This window comes from Molothrus aeneus, chromosome 6, assembly GCF_037042795.1.
Source record: "Molothrus aeneus isolate 106 chromosome 6, BPBGC_Maene_1.0, whole genome shotgun sequence".
NCBI classification, from domain to species: domain Eukaryota; kingdom Metazoa; phylum Chordata; class Aves; order Passeriformes; family Icteridae; genus Molothrus; species Molothrus aeneus.
In genome coordinates, this window is record NC_089651.1 from 5,261,267 (window position 1) to 5,277,500 (window position 16,234).

The following is a 16,234-nucleotide window of genomic DNA, read 5'->3' on the forward strand; positions in this document are numbered from 1 at the left end:
GACTTTTAAGAGAATACCTCTGACACTCTGAATGCTGAGAATATTCTGAGGCTTTGAACATTCAGACTCAAACTCTGCCAGCGTAAAGACTTTTTTTTTTTTTTAAATCTTGCTATATTTTGGGTTTTACATTTATCTTCAATGCCAGAAGACATTAAATACATTTTTTTTAATATATAGAGGAATATTCAGTTAAAAATTCTCTGGATCTACTAAATTGTAAAAGATCCTCTGGACTTTACCCTACCAGGTTGCTCCTGGTCTAAAGTATCACTGACTTCTCTGGGAGACTTTTCAGATTAAGTTCTGCAGGTCTAGAAAATCCTCATGCAATAAAATGCTGAAAACATAAAAGGTGTCTTTGTTTTGATATGAATAGGAGGTCTGCAAATGAGTTTGATGTGCCTGATAACTTTCAAAATTGTTTAAAGGCAGAGTTTAAATAAGCAGCCAAGTTTTCAGCAGATGCTTGATGCCCAACAGTCCTGAAAGACCCATCTACTCAGGTGCTGAAATACAATTTTTTTTGTCTTTTTAATTTTTTTTTCTGGGAAAAGAAAAAGATTCTAACATTTGCTTATATTAAATAGAATCTGAAAAAATAGAGTGGTGGAATTTCTGCTTTCTTACCCCCTTGCCATTTTTTCCCTAAGATGAAGAAGATTCATTCTTTTCTTCTACACAGGTACATTTATTATTGAATAAGCACTATTACGTGCTTAGTGTGATTAAAAAAAAGAAATGTAGGCAGGTCCTGCACTCATGTAGCTCACTAGAGAAAACAGAAATCCCAAGAGATGGCACGGGGGAATTGGACTTGCTTCCACCATCTCTTAAAGGCATAAAAGCATCTTCTTTCCTATTTCTGTTGTGCTCTGTAGCTATGATGTTTCTCCAGCACAGGCAAAAGAAGAAGAACACTTTAAATTTCTAATAGATGATCCTGGAGAAATACTTCTTTAGTACATGTGAGTGTGTGTCTGAGTTTAGTTCTCGTAGTCCAGCCACATTTTTAATGGGATGTGTTACACTCTTGTGGTTTCAGAGAAACTTGATTAGCAGCTCACTTTCCAATACTGGCATGGTGAAAGGTTATTTTATTATTTAAGGCTTTTGAACTTTCCCAAAAGCTATGTTTGGAACAGCATCACTACTTAATATTAAATTTAAATATTAAACCAGTTGGGTACTACCACAAAGGTATCAAATCTGGAGTAGCTGAATGCCCATTTCCAGTTGCTTGTAGCTACTGTTACACAAAATTGAATTCAGCTGCATCTTGGAAATTGCTTTTGAAATGTCTTTACAAACAGAGAAAAAGACTTACCTACGATAATATTCTTCTCATGTTCCAAACACTTATATTTTGAAAACCTCAACACAACAGGAATTATAGAAAGAATTCTTATTTGACATATTAAAGGCACAACGTTTTAAATTTCATTACTGCTTTCTTGACTGTGTGTCACAATTTCTGTAAAGATCAGGTTCTTGTGCTGAATTGGGAACGTCTTCCCTGGGATGAATCTATTGTTTCCCTGCTGAGTTCGGTGGTTTCAGTTTGTAGCCTGCTAAAAAGTAGGAAGTTCTGCTTAAAAAAATCTGCTATAAACAAAACCCCCTCATTCTGCAATCTCTGAGCAGGAGTGAGGATGGCACAGATTTCTGTCCAAGCCAGCAAGGGGCCTCTGGAGGTGCCAAAAGGAGCCGGGAGCACATTGGCACAGCCTGGCAGAGGAGGCTGTGCCCATTCTTCGATTGCCTGAGCTGCTCCCCTTGCTTAAATATTTGCCTTCCAGTCAAGGGAAGACAGAACTGAAAAAGGATGTTTTGTACACAGGAGCTTGACAGGCACAGAGTGGCCATGGGCAAAAGGCACAGAAAATCACCAGGTGAACATTTCTCTGGATTCCCAAGTCAAAACTGCTGCTGGTGCGACGCCTGAAATCTGCATTTTATCCACAATCTATCCACACTTTATCTACACTTTATCTACCCTCTATCTACACTTTATCTACCCTCTATCTACACTTTATCTTCCCTCTATCTACCCCAAATCTACCCTCTCCCTACCTGCTATCAGGCAGCACACCCAAGGTTCTGTCTCACCTCTCAGCTTGCTGGATTAGCCAAGTCACTGTCATGTGTAGTTGTAACTGATAGAGGAGATTTTGGAAGAAAAGAAGAGAAATTTTGCTCCATTGTGAGGAATGGACTTGTAAAAGATTTTTAAAAGTTGATTGAAAGTTTATATGGTTTTGTATATCTGTATATAAATACTGAGATAAAGTGTATTAACTTAAGAAGACTATAGAAAAGAGATGGCATTGTGAAGAGAGAGATTAAACTAAATTACATCTCTTATATCTCACCCTTCTATGAGACTAATAATAGAATAAAATCTTTTAAAACACCTCTCTTTATAAAACTTACTCCATCTTTATAAAACTAAAAATCTTCCAACACTCCATGTCTTTGCCTTAGGTAAACAACACTGCATTCTCTAACACTTTCCAAAGCACACTTAGTGACTCAGAAAAAAAACAAACTAATGCAGGTTTGTAGAAGGAGTTCCTTTTGTTACTCAAACTGTTTGTCAGCTTTAATATTAGCCTGCTGAAGTTTTGGAAACTGAAGCCTTGCAGATGCAGACGTGGGATGGACACTAACAATTATCAGGTAATATCTCAGCTAGAAATGGGACTGTGACTTTAATGATATTTTCTCCTCTGTATGTTAAGTCAATGACCTATTTAAATATGTTGGCAGCAATTTATATGCCTTGTGACTTTATATTCCACAAAGAATAAAAAGTGTGTTTTGTGTTATTTACATTAAAAAGACATACAATGTAAAACTTCACCTTTGTTAAAAATCACTTTATCCTAAGTTTTTAAATTATCTCATGCTTTCAAAAGGCACAATTACTTATCTAATGAGAACTTCCATTCAGTGTTACACATAATACAAAAAGAGAAAAATGTTTGAGACATCAATGATAATATTTTAAATATGTTGGCATAGGAAAGCAGATGTCTTTTTTCTTCACTAAACTGACAGTTCAGTTCTGAAACTTTATTTTGAAAAGATTTAAAAAGGATTTCTGTCTTTAGAAATAAAAAATATAACAGGCATATCTAAAAAATATAGAAGAGAAAACCTGATTGTTACTACTAATGAAATAGCTGATGACAAAATAGTAGTCTTTTTGATTTTGATCACAAAAAATAAACTGGTAGTGACAGGATATGATGGATAGATTTGACATCCTGGCAAATCACTGTCATTGATTCAATTATTCTAATTCAGAATAAAAGCTGTATACAGTATGTGTTTATGCTACAGTGGAGTTTTTTAAGTGATTGACATTCATCATATTAGTTAGACAGTTTTAAAAGCTATGTCTTTGTTTTACACAGCGTTGTCAAGAAAAAAATAAAGAAGAACCTGGATTGCAGAGGAGAAAAAAAAAAAAAGCAAACCACTTCCCAAGTCTTGGTTTTCCAAACCCATCAAAATATGTTACCATTATTGCATCCTATTAACATGTTCTTTGAAGACTCAATTTCACTCCAGCCATGTAATACACTATTATAAAGACTAAATTTTGAAACCGTAATGCAATCTTACAGCTGGGTGGCTTGGAAGTTCTGCAGAGAAGAAGATATTACCTTTCAAAATGGAAGTCAGCCTCAGAAGAAAGAATGCAAACCACTTTAATTCCCAGGTCAGCTTTGCTTCACTGTTCCTTTGTTTGATGAGAGAGACACAGGGATACATAGAGAACAGTTAGGAGCTCACAAATTGTATATCTGAGGGTACAAAAGGCTGAATTACTTGTGTATTCTGCCCTGCTTTAGACCAGCTCTCTGTGTCATCCTTCCCCCAGCTCCAATGCACTCTTCTGGTTTCCCAGCATTAATGTAGCTGTCGGTTTGAATTTCCATCTTGAATTATGTCTGTTGACATAATTTCATAGTGCTGACTTCAATTGTTTAGGATTACTGTTTTGAACTACATAAGGAAATAAATTCTTTCCTCTCTGGTTAGGGAAGTCCATTCAAGTGCATTTTAATCCATGTAGTAAGCCATAAGGCAAAGTAATTATCTATAATATCTTCTGATTTAAACACCCCCATCCTCAATTACTGGCCTATTAGAATAAAAACGATCTTATGCATTATAAATTTATTATTACATATTTAATAAAATCGGGTAGGGATTTCCTGAAATTTAAGAATGGTGTTTCAATTACAGAAATGCATGTCTTTAAAAATGTGTAGTTTGCTGTTTGAATAACACATGACAACGAATTGCTTAGTTCCGTTCCTTTATTTCAATAAGTTCCATTCCTTTATTTCAATAAACCCATTATTCATACAAAATATTATATGTAAGAATATAAAAAATTCTTTTTTTTTAATGGGAAAAACATCCCTTTATTTTTGATGTATAAAAAAAAAAAGAAAGGGTAATCGCAATATTTGTATTTTAAGTAAAGGAACAAAATACTACCTGTTTCAAATGGAGCAGAACAATGGCAGGACCCAACAGAACAGAAGCTTTAACGAAAAGCAAAACCCAAATGAGACCAAATTTATTACAAAGAAACAGAACACACACACACACACACACATGCAAAGAAAAAAAAAAAAAGGAAAAAAAAAGAAAAAAAGGGAGGCCTCATATGACAACACGTATTTTTAAAGACTGCTGGGTCAAATCATTAAGAAAAATATTTATATAAGTCATTAACACTCCTAATGAGGGTGTCAGCTGAATGTGAGTGAGGCTGCTAAGCAGAAATCACTAGAAGTCCAGGTGCTTCTTGCCGATGGCCATGGCGCCACATCCTGAGCTCAGCAGTTTGGCGGATCCTGCCAGATCCTGTTTGCTCGCGCGGCTCACTGTGTCTGACAAGTCTGGAGGCAAATGCAGCCGCTGTGGCAGGAGGGTTTCAGGAGGGGAGAGAGAGGGAGGAAAGAGAGAAAAACATGGAGAGAGAAAAAAAAAAAAAAAAAGAGATGAATTCGTTTTGCATGGCGCATTTGGAAATGCCGTCTTTTGCCCGACTGATCCGTGTTTACTCACACAAATAAAGCACTTCCCCAACACTCTTCTGGACTTATCTACCATAATATTATTCTCATGTTCCAAAATACTTATATTTTGAAAACCTCAACACAAGAGGAATGATATGAAGAATTTCTATTTGACATATTAAAGGCACAACGTTTTAAATTTCATTGCTGCTTTCTTGACTGCGCGTCACAGTTTCTGCAAAGATCAGGTTCGTGTTTTCACTATATTGGATTCTCTAAACTGGAACAGATTTTTATTTCCTTATGAAAATTTCCTAAACAAAATACAAATTTGCTCAAGGTATTTAAATACATCTACAGGCATTTTCCCCTTTAAAAATCAGTGTTTCATCTGCATGTCAACCTCTACACCAAGTTATTTGATTTCTATAGCACTGCAGCGTACGTAGAGTTTTATTTTAAATATGCACACACGGCGACAAGAGTCTGAAAATAAATTATATGATGGTCAAAAGATGCAGAGGGCTCACCCTGGTTGCACATTATTCTGCTACATGTTTCCTCCTCATATTCTACTGACAGTGGCTAATAAAACCAAGCAGTGACAGTAGCTGCATTTGTAGAAGGCAATCATACATGTTAATCAAAGCCGGCCCTCCCCAGTGAGTTGTAGGAACATTAAATCCAGTTTACAGATGGGGAAACAGAGACAGAGGTCACATGGCTGCCCACAAGCACATGGTCCTTGCACAATAAACCTTATTTTTCAGCTATGACAAAAATATTTCCACCCCTCCTCTGAGGGAGATGTATAAAAGACATGACATTACCATTTAGCTTTTGTAAAGTAAGGTGAAAATTAATGTAAAACTGAGGCTTTACTTGCTTAATGACTGGCTTGCTTTTGGACCCAAGCTGGGTCAGATGAGACAGTTGAGCATCTTCTGCATAGTGCAATAATTTATGAAACTGGTATCATGGAAGGAGCATGTTTCTTGAAAGATTTAGTAGGCAAAGGCTAAACTGGGTGGTTCCTTTAAAATGCACATGCTTCTGAAGGGAACAGGAGAACAGCAGTGGCTGCACAACTGAATTAGGAGGCTCTGTGGACTATCCTTATTCTCAGCTTTGCCACATTTTTGCTTTTATCACACCTAAACACAGCTTCCCTTTTTTCAATACTTCTTTAACACAAGAATTAGATTCAAAAGCATAGGAAATCTTTGAATTTTCAGTGAGCTGACTGCAGAATTCCTTGCTGGCTCTGAGACTGTGCAGCTGGGTGTGACTTGAGAGATGCTCCCAAGGGCTTCCCACCACTGGCCACTCCTGGCCGTGGGCAGCGCTGGGAGAAGAACTGCGCTGTTATTTTCTCCAAGGTAAGGAAATGCAGAAAGTAATGCATGAGGAGCAGGACAGCCTGTGTGCAGGGTGAGATGCCACAGCCCAGTGCTGGAATAGGAGAGAGGAGTGTATTTACTGGCAGCATTTTGCCTGTGAAGCACAACCCACACACCTGTAAATACCGCACAGCAACTGCAGCTCTGAATTTCAGCTGCATTAAACCAGCGCTGCGGCAGAGAATCCTTCACCCACAGCTCTCCCCTTACTCCAAGGCAGGTTGAACCTGGCTGTGGCTGTGGCTGATGATGCCTCATTTCTGCCTCAACACATCCACACAGGGCATGAGCCTTTCTCCTCTGGCTGCTGAGCAAAAGGTGTGCTGGGAAAAGCCAAGGTACCACCTGGATACTGTGGGAGGGGATGGAAGCGTGCAAAGCAGAGAAGGAGAAGCTGGGAAGTACAGGGGAGCACTTGGCAGATCTCTCAATCACATTTTCTTTCTAAAAAAGTGCACAGTACTTTGCTGTGGGCAGGGGGATGTGGCAGGTGGAGAGACAAGGGAAGGAATTCCACCTTCCCCCACTCCCTGCTGGCATCTCTGTGATGAGGAGCAAACAGAACCAAGACCCAGCAAACTCATCTCACTCAGGGACTAAATATCCCTGCCTAAATATCACAGACAGGGAACCACTGCAAACCCTGCCACACCACCCTGGACTTCAAAGTGGGGTCAGAAAACAAAAAAATCTTTCATGTCAACACTGTGTTCATTTGCTATATTTATTCTAAAAAAAATATATTATTTTAGAATATATACTACTATAATAGTGTATATACATACCATTATTATAATATTTATAATTTATATAATTATCTATAAAATAATGATATAATATATATAATATGATATATAATATACATGATATATATAATATATATAATATGTACAATATAATATAATATGTACAATATATATTATATATGTATATATAATAATATATACAATATATGTAATTATAATATATATAATTATAATATATATACTTTTAGAATATATACTACTATAATAGTGTCGGTATATACCATTATTATAATACATATAATGGATATAATTATATATATTATATACAATATATGTAATATTATATATTTTTTATATATATATTTATACAGTTTTAGAATATATACTACTATAATAGTATATATATATACTTTTAGAATATATACTACGATAATACTGTATTTCAGAAAAGAGAAGAATGTCTACAAATTTGCAAAGATTTAGATGGGAAAAATAAAAAATTCAGGATCCTTAGATTGGATGCTGGGAGTGAGTTAGGCTTTTACAGGTGTATTTGTTATGATACAGAATTTCATTATACAGGCCTTATACTCTTCTTCCTCATCTTCTTCAGTGAGGAGGATGCACAGTGCTCATTTAGGGACTGGCTATTCCTTTAGTGACTGACTAGCCAGTATTTTATTTTCTTGTCACTGTTTGCTCAGAGCTTTTCTGACATATTTATTGTACACTATTCAAACCTTGTTCTGCAGACAGAATGGCTTTTCAATAGCACATGTCAGTATATAGCACTTGAATGCTTCACAAATACCAACTGTGTTATTTTCCTGATATTCTTGGGAGAGAAGGCAGCAAAGTTGCCTCCATTTTAGAGGCAGGGAATTGAGGCACATGAAACATGGCAAAAGGTACCTACTAATTTCAGAAACAGAATCTCAGGCAGTTGGGTCTTGCTTTTCCAGAATGTTTAGCATTCTACAGAATTCCACATGTTCAAATGCTAACTTCATCTGCAGCTGGAAGCTTAGTATTTCTCCAAGAATCCCCAAGTCAGGCACTCAGAAAGCAAGAGACACCAAATAAAAGGATTGAAACAAAAATGCTGTGTTGAAGCAACATGACCACACAGAAGTTCAGTGCTATTGGCAGAGACACACACCACACCTTCCATGTTTTAATTATGAGACCGTTCCTCCTGCAATCCTTTCCTCTACAATCCATCCCTCTATAATCCCAACTTCCAAACATTATTAAAAAATTGCTGGTTCTCCAGGAAGCACATTTCACTGCATACACCACATTCATCTTTAGACCAGACCTATTCTGAACAACAAACCACACCAGAATCCTTTGAAAACAGCTGAATATTATCTATCTTGTCATTAAGATCAGAATCACTGGACACACACGTTTCCTGTGAACAAAGCCTGCACAGGTATTTCAAAATATCATTCCTTACATTTTCTTTGTGGAGAAGTTTTCTTTGTGGATAAATTTTCTGTGCAGAGAAATTTTCTATGTGGAGAAATTTTCTGTATGCCCATATACAGGGCTGAAAATAATCCTAGTATATTAACACCATTTTAAAAGACTCTAAATGTTAAGCCACAAACAAAGAGGAAATTCATTGCATGGCACTATACAGGCACCTACAGGTTAAGCAACTGGCCTTTATTTTTTGTACCAATAGGGACATTTTGGTCACTTGGGCTGAGGCAGTAAGTGATGGTATGAACAGGCTGTGATCCATCTGGAACAGCAGCACCACATTGTCACAGATATTTGCTGACCACAGAGAAACAATCCAATTTAAAGCCCCAGCTAAACAAAAAATGTTTTCTGCTGGACAGACTTCTCTGCTATTTCCGAGGCTCTGGCCCCCATCCCTTTCAAGCTCTCTTTCTCTGATCAGCCTGGTAAGAATCAGGATGATTTTGCTCACACTGGCAATCCCAATCCTTGCCCAGGCTTTCCATCCCACAACTGCTTTTCATGCCAAAAATGTCCCTTCTCTAGTTATCTGCAGTCCCCAGTCTCAGCTTTCTGCACCCAAGCTCTTCATTCCTGTCCCTGATATTCCTGCATTTTTCCTGCCTCTGTTTCCAGCCCCTGCTCCTGTTCCTAGGTTCAAACTCAGCACCAGACTCCCCTTTCTTGCCTTCCCTGTGCTCACAAATACCAGCTTTTTATTTTTCTAATATTCTTGCGAGACAAGGCAGCAAAGTTACCTCAATTTCAAAGACAGGGAATTGAGGCACATAAAACACATGGCAAAAGGTATCTCCCAATTTCACAAACAGAATCTGAGGCTGTTAAGACTTGTTTTCCAGAATGTTCAACAATCCCCTGGTTTGTTCTCCTCCTCTTCTCACCCATTCTGGATGTGTCCTCCCCATTCCTGCTTCCTGCCCCTCTCCCCAGCCCAAAATGTGGGCACAGCTCCCCTGCTCCTAAAAGCAGGTAAACACCTGCAGAAGAGTCCATTTTTATGCACTGAGTGTGCCAAACAGGTGGGTTTTCACAGGGCAGCAAAATCCCATCCACGGCATAAATGCTAGACATAAAATGAGTTTAAATAATTTAACATTTTTACTGAAATATTCCAGAACCATAACATCTTCTGTAGTTGAGAGCAAGCTGGCAGGGCAACGGTATTTTAAGGCAAAATGGTCATAATGTGGCAAAAGTAAACGTGGAAGTGAAAATAGGATCCTACAATCACCCTCCTTGGGATAACTTCTTAGAAAAGAAGGTAAAATTTATCAGTGAAATACTAGGGTATTTATCAGTTTATAAAAGGAAAGGAAAATTTATCAATTAAACACTTGGGTATTTATCAGTTTATCAAGGGAAAGGAAAGTTTACCAGTGAAATACTAGAGTATTTATCAGTTTATCAAAGGAAAGGAAAGTTTATCAGTGAAAAACTAGGGTATTTATCAATTTAAAAAAGCAAAATAAAGTTTATCAATGAAATACTAGGGTATTTATCATTTTATAAAAGCAAAGTAAAGTTTATCAGTGAAATACTAGGGTATTTATCAGTTTATCAAAGGGAAGTAATGTTTATCAGTGAAATACTAGGGTATTTATCAATTTATAAAAGCAAAATAAAGTTGATCAATGAAATACTAGGGTATTTACCATTTTATCAAAGGAAAGGAAAGTTTATCAGTGAAATGCTAGGGAATGCTGGAGTAAACTTCCTGTGTGCAAAGTTAATTGTGCATCTGCATTCTTGCAGTGTGTTCAATTACATGATCACACAATATTTTCACCCACAGAGGCTGTCAGGAAGGTTTAAACTTGGCATCTTCAGGATCAGACTCTAAATGTTCATTTCAGCGGCTGAAGAAAAAGGAAATGATGGAGCAGGGCACAGGCTGGGGAAGGGGCTGGCTGGGAGTTTGGTGCTGTTTTGGGCACTCAGGAAGGCTTTGCAGGGTAGGAACAATTACACTGAAGCCAGCTAAGCACACAGCTTTAGGGCATGCATTACCAAAGGAAAACAGTTTAGACAAAACTTATGACATACTTTGTGGCTGCTCCTCCCTCTGCCTGAAGAAAACTTCTAATTACTTCATTTGTTCTCAACAGGGGGAAAAAAAAGGCAGAAGTGGAAGATGAGATGATGTAAAAGGACAGCTCAGAAGGGACACAGTGAGTCCAGTCCCAGCACAGAGGACCAAATACTCACTGATGGTTTTCTGGGATGCAAAGATCCACATCATGGCTATTCCAGGAACTTCCAGTGGGCTGCTATGTTTGGTTTATTTATTAATTAAATATCATTTATTATTTGTTATTTATTTTTTGTTAAATTATGAACAATCATTATTTATTCCTTAAATAAATATTATTCATTAAATAATAAATAACATTTATTTATTATAATAATATGTATATGTTTATATAGAATAAATAGATAATATATATAATATACATATATTATATAATACATATAATATAATATATAATATATAATATATAATATATAATATATAATATATAATATATAATATATAATATATAATATATAATATAAAATAAATATATTTTAAAATATATTTATTATATGAAAATACGTAGGTAATTAATTTAAACAATAATTTTATTAATGTAATTTTTAAAAAATTATTTATTAAATGATATTTATTTATCATTTACAAAAAATCCTACTACACAAAAATACTAGCAAGTGGTTTTGCCAGTGTAGGGGATTGTTTTAGGGAGGGCTACAAAATCACACATTCTGTAAAATGCTTTAAGCAATGAAGAATACAACAATTTTTTAGCAACAATGTGATAAGCAGATATATGTGTATTGGCACAAATCTAAACCCCAAGTAATTCTGTATATTACTCCAAAATCATTATCATAATTTCATACCTATTTTAAGTGTAATACTGTAGCAAAAAAAAAACCCAAAAAGTTGCAAAATCACTGAAGCTCATTAAAAATGAGGTGATAGTTTGTCCTTCATTTGATTCATATTAAAGTAATTTCACCAAAGTCAACCTTGTGACTGTGTTAACACTTACACAAAGCTTTAACAGCTGGGCCCAAACTTCCCAAAAATCTTCACAATTCATTTAGTTGGATCTTTGACCAAAAAAAAAAAAAAAAAAAAAGCAGCTTATTAGTGTAGTATGGCTGCAGCCCTGCCTTGGGGCAGGGAGATGGGTTAATGACCTCTCCAGATCCCTTCTACTTCCATTTGCTACAACTCCATGAAGACTGAAGTCACCAAAGCCGAAGGGATTTGGTTTAGGGGGAAGAGGGGGGTGGGGAGAAGAATTTTAGGAATGCTGGGAAAATGAAAGATGCAGACTCTTTAGTTGGGGAGCTTTGCATCCTCTTTACTTCTCTTTGAAGCAGAACTCTCCCCATCCCATAAAGCCCCCACAAGACAGATGTTTTGCATGACGTTTTTCCCCTTCATGTCTATTTATTATCACCTAACTTTTAATTATCAGTAGTAATTTCTACCTTTGGGCTTAATGTAAACACAAAGATGTGCAGGTACAAGACTAAATTTTTTCTAGAGAGAAAGGTTTTTCTCAGATATTTGCAATAGAGGTTACTACAAGTTTTGGCTTCTTCTCTTGCCAAGCTTGAGGGGCACCAGATATCTGTATTCTGATGAAATTAATTCTCTTTTATAGGACATGTGGTCTACTGGAGTGACATATCACTTACATTGACATAACTTTGTAATTATTTACAGATACAAAAATTTTATTACTGCCACACAGTAATAACTTCTGAGTTAACAGAAGTTCACTTCTCAAAAATGACTGAACAATAAGCACTTGGCCACTGAAGACATTAACAGGAACAGAAAAGTCATTCCAACTGGCCTAAGCCTGTGTCAGGCAGAAATCATATTGCTGCTGTCAAATTTGGCTCACAAATAATGATGGGGTCTCACAATCAACAACATTTATCTTGTGGAGAGAATGGAGCCAAAATATTCTCTCATAGCTGCATTTCAGTCTTACACAAACTCATAAACCATTCACTATGAATCTTTTAGGTTCATGTTACAATTGGCCCAGTATTTTAACAAATTCAGGAGATGAAACAGTTGGGAACTATTTTTCTGTATAATGGACATGAACTCAGCTTCCTCTTGTTCTGCTATATTAATTGACACTACATCACCATTTTTAGGTCACAGGAATTTTCTAAACTACATTTTCTAAATTTGCATTTCTACATTTTCTAAACTGGCCTTAAAGAACAAAAGACTTGACTTTTAGAAAGAGCATTCTAAAATTTTTCTACATTTTAGGTAACTGTGCTTGACTTATAAGAAACAACCATATCAACTCATGTTAAAACTCATGTTAAAATAACATCTACCATAGGCAAGTCCTATTTATTTAATTTTTTTTTTAGGTTGAAGCACAACCCAAGCCATCATGGTGTTAATTATTGCTACCACCAGGTGCTGAGAGAAGGCTTCCAGTAAGAATAACTGAGAAATAAACTTCTTCCTGTATAAGTCTGTCTGCCAAAGGATAGATAGTACCACTGAGAGCATTTGAACACAATTCTAAAACTCCTGTTTTCCCATACTTAGAGAATGTAAAATAAAACCAGGGAAATTCTGACTTTCACTTCATTTACAGAACAGTGATGTTTTATGGTGGGTTTCCAATAGCACAAACAGATTGTTTGAACAGCATTTTTAAGGACACGTGGTAAAATTAAAAGTCATTAATAAACCTACTTCCTTTAATGACAGATTTTGCAAAAATCCCTTTAACGTTTCAGAACACTGATACACTTTTCAGTGTATCTGCTTTACAGAAGGGGTATGATAATATCCAGGAGAATTCAATTCAAACTCTGCTGATTTGTTTGGATGTGCCACATGGTCCTGTTTCTGTTTTCTGACCAGAAATCTGGATTCCTGAGTCTGAATTTAAAGCTTGGTTTTATAACACTGGCTGCTGTTCAGAGATATTTGCTTGTACCAATACAACACAGCCATAGGGGAAGAAATGAAGTGACAAAGGGCTGAAGAAAAGATGGAGTGAAGAAAGGGAAAGATGGAAGGCAGGAGTTAATATAATCTAATTATATAATCTAGGCATGAAATTGAGAATATATTGTTGAGACTGGAATATACTGTTTGAATCCTGAAAGGAAATACTGTTCTAAATTCAAGCAGTAGCTCATGAGTCTGATGGTATCATCTGTGTCCAAAGCAAGGGCATTTCTCCTGTGGATGTGCTCTTTTTGCTGAACATCTCCTCGCTGAGCTTACGTAAGAGCAGTGATGCAAGGCTGGGTAATTCCAGGGCTCTCAGGACAGCCTGGGTGGATGCTGATGTTCATGTCACATCCTCTTCCCTGATGGATTCATTCAACCTAATTGCAGCTGTCTACAAGTCAGCCACTCAGCCTAACACCCCACATTACAAACCAGGCAGGGATGAATCCTCCTTGCAAGTGCTTGTCCATATCTGCTGACTATTCAGGAAACCTGAGTGACTCCCTTCAACCAAATTCTTACCTCCCAGTCTGAAAGGTCAAGGGGAGGAATTGAGTCCCACAACTCTGTGAAGCTTCTCATTGAATCAGTGCCTGCAGTGTGTCTGCTCCCTCTCTGAATGGCATTGCAGCCTGCCACGGAGCACAGATTTCCTATCACACCACAGATGGCTCACTGGAAACGCTCCAGAGCTGCTGGTGATGCCCACGATGCTCTACAACAACTTGAGGCTCTCTACTGGGAAGCTTGAGGAGTGTTCGAGGCACTGTGTGTACAAACAAAAGCTGTGGACGTGGGGAGGAGGGAGAAACAGCATTCAGAGCAGAAGCATCTGTTCCAGGATTACGGCGTTACTGTCACCCTCGAAAATTTCAGCTAAATTGAAAACCTCGGCAAATGTTTGAGTTTGCATCCAAAACTATCTGGTAAAGTTCACTGTGATTCACCAGGCTTCTGCCACGTTTCAGAAATCCCGTTAACACCCTTGTGCAACTGCACCAAATGACTGATCAAATGTGTTCTGCCTCTTGATAAAATCACCCAGTTCACAGAAACACTTCACAGAAAGGTTCTGCTCCAAGACCCACACTGGCAAGTCTCCATTACAAGTGCATTTCAATGATGCTTTGCCAGCTAAAAAAGTAAATGTTAGCTGGGGGGGTTATTGTTTTATAGCAGGAACAGCCCTGTGCTGTGTATTTACTTTTTAAAGTCAGCTGGAATTAGAAGTTTTCCCTTGCTAGGCAGCCCAGCAGGGCTGGGAAGCATTTCTGGGCACTCAGACCTGGAGCACAGGCTGCCCACAGGGAGGATTCCCTGCCCCTGTTCCACAGCCCTGCTCCCTCCTCCAGACACCAGGGCTTGCTCCTCAGCTTGCTGCAGAAACATATTGCACCACCAGAACACAACAATTATCACATTTGTAAAGCTTCAGGGATAGGAACAATTTAATAGCTTTTTGAAGCAGGCTAATTTTCTGGAGCTTTTTTTTTTTTTTTCCCCATTATTTTGCTTTTCATGCATGGACAAGCTCTTCTTTGCTACAGGTATTTTTCTGGGTCTGCTTTGCAGGATTATTATGTGTGGAGGAACACAAATTATTCAATCACTTTAAAACAGTGAGAGAGAAGTGAAAAAGGGCTATGTAAGTGCAAACTACTGCTACTAACCTCTGTTTTAAAAAGATAAGAATACATTTAGAAAGCAATACATTAGAAAGATAAATGTATTGCTGGTTTACAAAACTTGCAAACAGGTGACCAATTTATTTCTGCAGATTTTCATAAGATAGAAACTTCAGCTCTGCAGTGGCAAATGCCACGGGGAGACACTTCATGCTATGGCAAAAAGCAGGCCAGAAGAGGAAAAATAAAAGTTATTTCTGCTGTCATGAAACTGCCACTGAATTATGTTCAGTTCCTGCAACTCCCAGGTAAGGATGCAGACATTACATCATTCATATTGTAATATCCCTGCAGCACTAATCCCCCGTGACTCAGAGCTACACTTTCAAACTCCAGGTAACAAAGCCTTTTGTAGTGTTACTTCCAAATAAACTTTGGACTTCAGAAACCCCTGAAGTGTAATTTAATCTCTGTAATATTGGCTCAACCTGTTTTTGCTTTGAAAACTCACATTTTTATTCAGTGATTGATATTACTCATTAAAAGGAGAGAAAAGTTGCATTGGTGAGCAAGCAGTCATTCTGCCCGCCCTTTGGGAAACTCATGCTTTTAAGGAACTTTAAACACAGAATGAGAAGGGGAAAGGTTAAAAGACAGGTCACACTAATTTCTTTTTAAACAACTCTGTTTCAGACAGTAGGTCTCCGTGTGAATGAAAACAAATATATTAAATATGAATGACAGAAATTGGTATCACATTAAATGCAAGACTTCTGTGACTAATTTTTGATTAAAATAAACATTGCTATTTATCAGAAAGTTAAGGGGAGGGTTGAACATTTGAGCAGATTCCTACATCAAAAATGTGTTTTGTAAAGAAACTATATGTCAAATTATAGCTATTTGCTTTCAGCTTTCA

The 16,234-nt window shown here is 37.1% G+C and overlaps 1 protein-coding gene across 1 annotated transcript in view; it reads right to left on the bottom strand.

Annotated features, from left to right (window-relative positions):
* Positions 1-4,313: 4,313 nt before the first annotated feature.
* The window catches only part of ELP4 (elongator acetyltransferase complex subunit 4), a 140,820-nt gene continuing 128,899 nt past the window's right edge, over positions 4,314-16,234 (bottom strand). The window contains exon 10 of the mRNA XM_066552001.1: positions 4,314-4,941. Within this exon, the coding sequence (XP_066408098.1) occupies positions 4,810-4,941 (132 nt within the window). The 3' untranslated portion in view covers positions 4,314-4,809. The remainder of the gene's footprint in view (positions 4,942-16,234) is intronic.